The sequence below is a fragment of the Pteropus alecto genome, unplaced genomic scaffold (genome assembly GCF_000325575.1).
Source record: "Pteropus alecto unplaced genomic scaffold, ASM32557v1 scaffold155, whole genome shotgun sequence".
NCBI lineage: Eukaryota > Metazoa > Chordata > Mammalia > Chiroptera > Pteropodidae > Pteropus > Pteropus alecto.
The window spans coordinates 16,176,748-16,184,870 of record NW_006438113.1 but is presented as its reverse complement, the minus strand read 5'-3'; the positions used below and the strand labels follow the sequence as shown (position 1 = coordinate 16,184,870).

General features: G+C 33.6%; 1 protein-coding gene across 2 annotated transcripts in view; it reads right to left on the bottom strand.

The window, feature by feature from the left end:
- The window catches only part of CTNNA3 (catenin alpha 3), a 1,378,877-nt gene that overhangs the window by 650,146 nt on the left and 720,608 nt on the right, over positions 1-8,123 (bottom strand). For both annotated transcript variants that reach the window (XM_006915590.2, XM_006915591.2), the window contains exon 9: positions 5,348-5,500. In XM_006915590.2, coding sequence (XP_006915652.1) covers positions 5,348-5,500 — 153 coding nt within the window. The remainder of the gene's footprint in view (positions 1-5,347; positions 5,501-8,123) is intronic.

Here is an 8,123-nt window from a genome sequence, read left to right as displayed (position 1 = left end):
AATATACTGAGCAGCTTCTAATCCAGGGAGTGGGCAGTCACACCTGTGTGTTCTATTCCACATGAGCAAAGGCATTCTTGACTTAGCTGTAACATGTCTTCCCACCAAAAGAGGAGAGCTGCCAAGATGCTCACTGAGAACAGTTGTTGGTTTGTGTACAACTGTAAATATGGGTTTGTTCTTTTTCTTTCTTATTATTTTTTTTCGAGGGTGGAAGGGGGAGGAATAGGAGAGGACTCTAAAAGCTTTATTTATTTATAATCAAACATATCCTTATTTGATAGCAGATGATCAATTAAAGAAATGTGTGACAATTGAACAACATTCTGTCAACAAGCAAAGATATCAGTGGAGCTGACAGTAATAAGCATTTCTTACAAAAAGAAAGAGTCCCCTCTAAAGCCTTCTCTCTTGGCACCAGGGCTTTGCTAAATCTGGCTCACCATTTTGTGAGTGGGAACAATCAGCTTTGTAGGTTGGAAGGAAGTATTATAATTAAATGTCCACCCACTTTTTCCTTTTTGATGAAAGGCTCCCATGAAACTTACTAAAATAAAGTGCATAAAGACAGATAAATTTTTGATGAGTAAGTCAAAGTACTGACAAAGCTGGCTTTTCACATAGAGAAACTTTTCAAATTCATAGAAAACTTTCAGGCCTAGGTCATTAACACTCATATTTAATAATGATTAATATGGTAAATCCATGGAATAAACTGGAGATTTTACTGTTTCAGTTGGTAGCAGCTGTAGTGTTTAGCATGAACTAACTTGCTGAGAACAAACTATAATATGATTCAGAAATTATAGAAGAGTTTTTAAAAATTAAGTTTAGAGAAATATTAAATAATAGCCATTATAATAAACAATACATTTGTTGAATTTAATGGCATTCTTCTGAATAAAAGTTCTATTACCACATTAAAGTTATAAACTATATCTCTGAAGCAGGCTAAGTTCTTTAAAGATGTTATCAAATTGTCACAAACTCCTTCTGAGGGAAATCTAGAGCAGTGTTTGTAGTGTCTGCTTTTGACAATTAATAGCAAAGTCATTTGCTAAACCACTGTGAATAATTAATGTATCCCAGAATGGTAGAGTAGGAAGGTACTCTACTAAATAATTGGGCTTAGGCATATTTCTCAAGTTCAGTTACTGAAATCTCAAAAGTCAACTTTTTAGAGAGAAAAACCGAGCTACTGTTATGAATGTGTCCCTACATTCAATACAGATATATTGTGCACTAGCTGTAAAGACTTGCTATTCGAGGAGGCTCAAAATGATTAAAGTAAAATTTCTCCTTTCTGGAATTACTTTTAAGACAAAATTAATATTTTAAACTTTCTGTTTAATAGGTATTATTGGTGGAAGCCAGTTGAGTTAACGGTGCCCTAAGTCATCATCGGTGCAAGATCAAAGTACTAGGTAGCATAATTCAATGAGCACATATGTCATTAATTACTAATCACTAAGAGAAGATGACTTTTAAGATGACAACCTCTTGACTCCTGCTTCTCCTTCCCACTGTGGCTTGGTGGATCCCAAAATAGAGTAACTTGGATGCTCAAAGTGAGAAAAGCTTTGCCTAAAAGTTACTTAGTTCTGTATAACAAAATAAAACAGTTGTAAGGATCTAGGTTCTCCAGTTATTGGCACTATCTAGGATTTTATAACTGTCATTTCACTCATGATCATTTTATATTTTTATGCCAAACTACATGATAATGTAACAGAAGACCTCAGACATGGCTCCATTAGAGAATGGGAATGTTCAGGCCTAATTATTAGCTACTTTGTTTCTCATTCCCATTTATTTTCTCTAATACCTTTTGGTTTTCTAATTATTACTCGTATAATTTCTTAATGCTTGGTGTTTTTGCTTTGTGTTCAATTCCACTTTTTACTATCTTTTTATAAAAATCACAATTTAACCATTATCTAAAATGTTCCTTTAACAGCATGGAGCTTTTCCAAAGATCTTATAAGAATTCTTTAAAAGTGGACTTTTTTCCATTTAAGGCTTACTTCAACAAGTTCGCTGATTTTAGATTTCTCTGACAAACATGGTTGACATATCAAAACCCAGGATTGTTGAACATAGCTTTTTCTTGAAGCCATTTAGAATCTAAGACTTTCTGCCCTGCTAAGTCAAATTCCACAGCTTAGGAATAAGATGGATATATGTACCTGTCTGTGTAGGGGGCTGGTAGAAAGAAGGGAGGTAGAGAATTGGTGAGCAATCTATACACCAATCGAACTCAGAATGTACTTTGAAATGGTATATTTAAGCTCTCCTATTTCCCTGGACTCTGTCATAAACACTTCTGTCTCAATGTTTGTAATAAATTAGTGATGGTTTTCTCTGTTGCTTTGATTAGACAGTTATTTTCAAAAAAGAATTTTTCTGTTTCCTTCTTGATAAAGAACCCAGTATGCAGGCAGTATACTTAAAAGTCATTTTCATTTTCCTCTATGTCTGTATCTCTTAGAAAAATAGAAGTCTCTCGATTGTAAAAACTATTTGCTAGTTCATAGAAGTTTAGAAACTGATAGCGGCCTTAGACATTATTTTGTTTAACCTTTACTTTATAGATAAAGCAAATGAAGCCCTAAGAAGTCTAGTAGATTGAAGGGGGCCACAAATACTCTGCTATTCCTTCCACTGAGAGATTGAGTCTCATGGTCCCCACCTGCCACCCCTTCCTTTCTTTGGGCCAGCTCTGTGATTACATTGACCAATGAAATACAAAAGTGACACTCTGCCAATTTCTGGGCCCAGGCCTTAAGAGAATGTTAGCTTCTACTTTCTGTCTCTGGCTTGCTCTTGAGACTTCTCATCTCAAAATCCAATAACTATATGCTTCAAGAAACTGAAGCCACACAGAGAGAACATATATTGCTGCTCCAGTCAACAACCACAGCTAAGCTCCCAGCTGACAGCTAACATGCACTTTCAGTTATGTGAATGTGTCATCGCATGTCCAGTCTAGTCAAACCTTTGAAGGGCTATATTTCTATCTAATATTTTATAGCAAACACATCAGACTCTAAGTGAGAATTGCCCAGCTCTACCCAGTCAACCCACAGATCAGTGAGAGAATAATAGATGGTTGTTGTAAGCCACTAAATTTGGAGATGGTTTGTTACATTGTAAAAGCTAACTGGAACTGAAAATGACTTTCACCAGTTTCTAAGTATACCACAATAAGAACTAGAAGACTCTCACTCTAGCATCATCTTATTATAATGTGTTAAGGGAACATACAGAGTTAAATTACACATATTCTTGGTAGCTCAAAATTCCAAAATCTATTAATCTTTCAATATTCACGTAAAATAAAGAACTTTGAAAATCCTTAAACATTTATAACAGAGTCTTAGAGTTCTGTCTACAGGATAATAAACCATCATTTGGTAATAAATTAAAGTAGCATTCTCAAGTGTTCCCTGAAGGCAGTACTTTAGTAATAAGTGTCATAAAAGAAAGAGTTCTTTAGGTAAACGAATTTGATGGAAATTTTGACATAGTAAAGAGGTTGCTTTAACTCTATATTTTTCAGAAATATAAAATGTCAAAGAAGAGAAATATATAGAACATATATAGAACTCCACCCCTCCCAAGCCAAATTATGTGATCGAGGAATCCTTCCTTACTGAGCAGCTCACGAGATTTACATTTCATAGAAAAACTAAACTAAGAAATAGGAATAAGGATGCAAGTTTATTAACAGAAACCAACTTTTACTTTCAGAATATTTCACCAAAAAGTTGTTTTCACCATTCGGTATACTTTCAGCTTAGAGAATATATTTTCAGAAAAAACTTTTACAATTATCAGGGGCTACACATAGTTAGCTGCCTTTAACAACTTGGTCCTTCTACTCTGCTCTCTTAACATTTTCCTGTGGACATAGTTAATATTTCAGGATTGAGTATAAGAAAGAATAAATAAAACTAGATAAATAATAAATAATTGAATGAATTAGTTAAAAATTGTAAACCTGAAAATCAGCTCTGACTTCCATTAGCCTGGTTTGGGTTTTGCACCTTTATTTCCCAGTAAGGCCATGGGAATTGTAACAGTTACTCTGTCTCACAAAATTCTTGGGAAGTTCAAAGGAGATTTCAAAGCTGGAGATGGGACAGTTTTAGAGCTAAAATGATCTTATTATTCATCTATTTCTCCACTCCTTTCACTTTTTAGATGTGAAGCCTGGGATCCATAGACTTTACAGTGCAAATGCTAGTTACATTGGAAACTTCCTTCCAAGTGGATCCACAGTAAGGATGTTGGTAAATTTGTATATTTAAGTAGATGTTATATTGAATGCTGTGATTCTAATTCAGGTGGTGACTATTTCTAACTCACAAGTTTTACAAGTAATTTGGGCCCCAAAACATATATTTCACCAGAGTTCATGGCCAGTATAGGAATGTATGGTAGTCAAAACATTTAATAACTGGTATGGCATGGGCACTGACAATGTGAATACACATTAGTCCTAAAAAATTGGTACAGTCATATTAATGGATACCAACCAAAATATATCATCTCTGGTATAAGAATCTGGTCAATCACATCTCTCCCTTCCTGCCACTAGTTCCTAGGCTTGGGAGTACTTTCACCTTACTGGTGTTGAAAATTCTTCCATTCAGGCTCTTTCTTATACTGTGGCTGCATTATTCATGCCCATAATACAATAGGTTCTATCATCTGTCTCCTGGGAATTACCCAGCACTTCATGGCTCCTTGAGCAATATGCCACCCTGATCTCCAAATCATGAGTCATTTCTATGTTTTTGGTTTCTAAGCAGGAGAGAATGATAGTCTTCTCAAATCTTCTTGCTCCTATTAAGAGATAACCCCATCCACTAGCCCTTAATTATTCTGAATCACTCTATCCCTGTATATCCTACATTCTTGTTCTATAGTCACAAAATAGAATTGAATATGATTTGAAAGGCTGAAGGAGTAATATAGCCATGAAAATAGTAGGACAACACAAAAATGGCATGAGATATTTTTTAGTTACAATGGAAAGAAAATATTTGTAAGGATAAAACAAAGTATTTGCATTTAACTAGTGTTCTGTGTGTAACTCTGAAAAAAATATACACTTAAAAAAATATTGATTATAATGTCACATCTCTTTCTAAATACATTGCTCTTTTTCCAAGCCAATGGGGGATGGTTTATATAATTTGACTTATATACTTACCTTGGCCCAACTCTGACTCATTTATAATAAGTTGTCAAAAGTTTTTATTTAAATACAATTAAACTGTAAATGGGGAATGAGAGTCTCATTCTCATGGATTTAGAATAGTTACAATTCTAGTTCACTTACCTCTACTAGCCTGCTGGTGTGTTCACGAAATATTGCAGCATATTCTTTTATTTCCTTTTCCCGGCCATTCTTGGCGGCTTCAATGAGAACCAAAAGTGGGACTGTTGTATCCAAAAAGGAGTCTGACACATGATCTATAATCGCCTTACGGAGCTAAAAAGAAATAGAAAATTCAAGCTTTTATTTTTAAATCAGAAAATAGTTCATGTTATTTTGTATTTTTACACTGTAGGTAGTTACAGAATTTATTTCATATGATTTTTGCACAATCCCTAAAATCATAATATATAAGACTGTGTACATATGTCACTTACAAAGCTAGGACAAGCAAAATATATAAGAAAAAACCATTAAGCAATAGCTCTCTTGCTTTAAAATATTATTATTTTTTTCTTTAATTTTACTTAGCACAGAAGTCAGATTATAAGTGATAATACTTCATTTTTGCTTCAAAAAATTACACTATTGTAATGTTTATGCATGTGTACAAATAACATCGTACATCATGTATTTTCATAATTACAAAATTATTAAATGTTTTCTACCTTGTTGGAGGAACTGATGATAAATTTTGATTAGCTAAATTGTAGATTTCATGGTAATTAAACCAAGTTAGAGCACCAATTATGCCAGTTGATAATAGATTAATAGAGCAAGGAGAATAATAAATGAGTTTGATGTCCAATTTTCTTCATTTGCATTAATTGTTCTTGCCCTCACACCTTAAATTATTAAACAAGTATAACATTCTGCTACAATTTGTTTTTTTAAATGAGATTATGTGTAAGCTTATAAATGACAATCAGGCAATTACTCTACTCAGCAAATATTTCCTGAAATTTAGAACTTCATTGGAAAATTAATGAATTGTATTTATGTAATACTAAGCCCTTAAGGATCGCAATATCATGAAATGTTTCATTAATAATGTCATTGACTATTAAATGGCCCCAAAGTTTTTTGGTCACTCCCTCATTTAACTTCATGACCTCTATACAATAAAACAAAGAGATTAATAGCTATCAGACAGGAAAGTTGTAATTTACCTTTTGTGAAAATTATATTTTAGGGTATTTTTTAAAACCAATAGACACTATCCTAGTTTCAGATTTGTGAGAATTAATAATACATTTTCAAGGGGTTGAATGATGTAGTTGCATAAAAAAAGAATATGATCTATCTTTCTATAATAATTATAGAATAACAAATCCATAATAATTATAGATTTCTTGGAGAAAAATACTTTTGCTTAAGATGGCAGAGCTTGCTCAAATAACTGTGAAATTTTCTGGCTACCAACAATTTCCTACAAAGTCTGTAGGAAATCCCTAAGGAAAAATTCTATTTAGCATGAAGAAAGGCAAATCACTGATGGCAAGTAATTAATATTTACTGAGCACTTACTAGGACAGGGTGTAGAGCACTAAGGGGTTACAAGGCAAGGGGAAGACCGTGAGTAAATGAACGACGTGTTTAATGTCCATCAAGAGTAGACCAAGGAAGTCAGTCAAGAGATCACAATTTAGGACTTAAGCTGGGAACTACAAGTTGTATAGTTCTAGATACATAAGAGAAAAGTAGAAGGAATCTCTTAGAAGGGGAGCAGTTTTCAATGGCTATTTCTCCCCTTCATCTTTTTCTTCTTTCACTTGTAAGAGGACATATAGAAGTAGGCTAAGAGGAGATCTGCACTAGAGGTGTATGACTGAAAGCCAGCATACATATAAGAGGCAATTCAAACCAAGGAGATGGATAGAATCATATAGAGTGAAATGCACAGTGAAGAGATGTCCAAGAATGAAATCATAGGAAATACTACCATTTATTGGAGTCATGCAGATAAAAGTGCAAAACCCAAAAGAGACAGATGAAGATCAAGAAACAAAGAGAGTAAATGGTCAACAACTAAAGGAGAAACTTTCAAATAAATCTCTTTGTCAGTGCTCTCCAAATAATCTTATCCTACCAAATATAATTATAATACCTGCAGTATTAACTTGTTGAATCTTCTTTTCCGTGTATTTTATTTCATTCAATTCAACAGATATTTCTGCATACCATTCCTTACCTTTCTACCAAAAGGAGGTATTGTGAGAAATGTCAAAATGAAAATGCATGGTCCTTTATAATCTAGTGGAGGAGTGAGAGTCATTAAATATTACAATAAAAGAAACCAGGAGATTGACAGCAAAGAAATTTCAATAAAATAGGTGTCAGAATCCAATTTTAAAGATAAGTTATATAAAAATAACCAAGACTTGTTTATTGGATTTGTCCACTAAGAGGTTATTGCTGAACAGTGAGAGCAGTTTCAGAGGAGGAGCTAGAGCAGGAGTCCTATTGTTATGTCTTGAAGACTGAATGGGAGATGAGGGGGTAGAAATAGTGAGAATAAACTCCTGTTACTGGTAATTTGGGACATGAAGAAGCAAAGCTTAGTTTTAGCTATACTGAGAGACAGGTTTAAAGAGGGATTGTTTCTCAAATAAAAGACTTTGATGTTTGTTTTCATCTACTACTATACACAGAAGGTCAAATTGTCCTCTTGTGCTTTTAAAAAATATATTTTTTGATTTATCACCATGTAAAAAACTAGAGAGAGAGAGAGAGAGAGAATAACAGTTATCTTATATTGTGCCATCTTTTTGTAAATACCTAAATAATTATAGCAATCTTCTTTCAGCACTGAAAACATTTGCTATGGTCTATATCTCTCCCCTTTGGTACTACTTTTTTGTCTTCCCTTCATTTTAATGGTATTTACTCCTCTTTTATT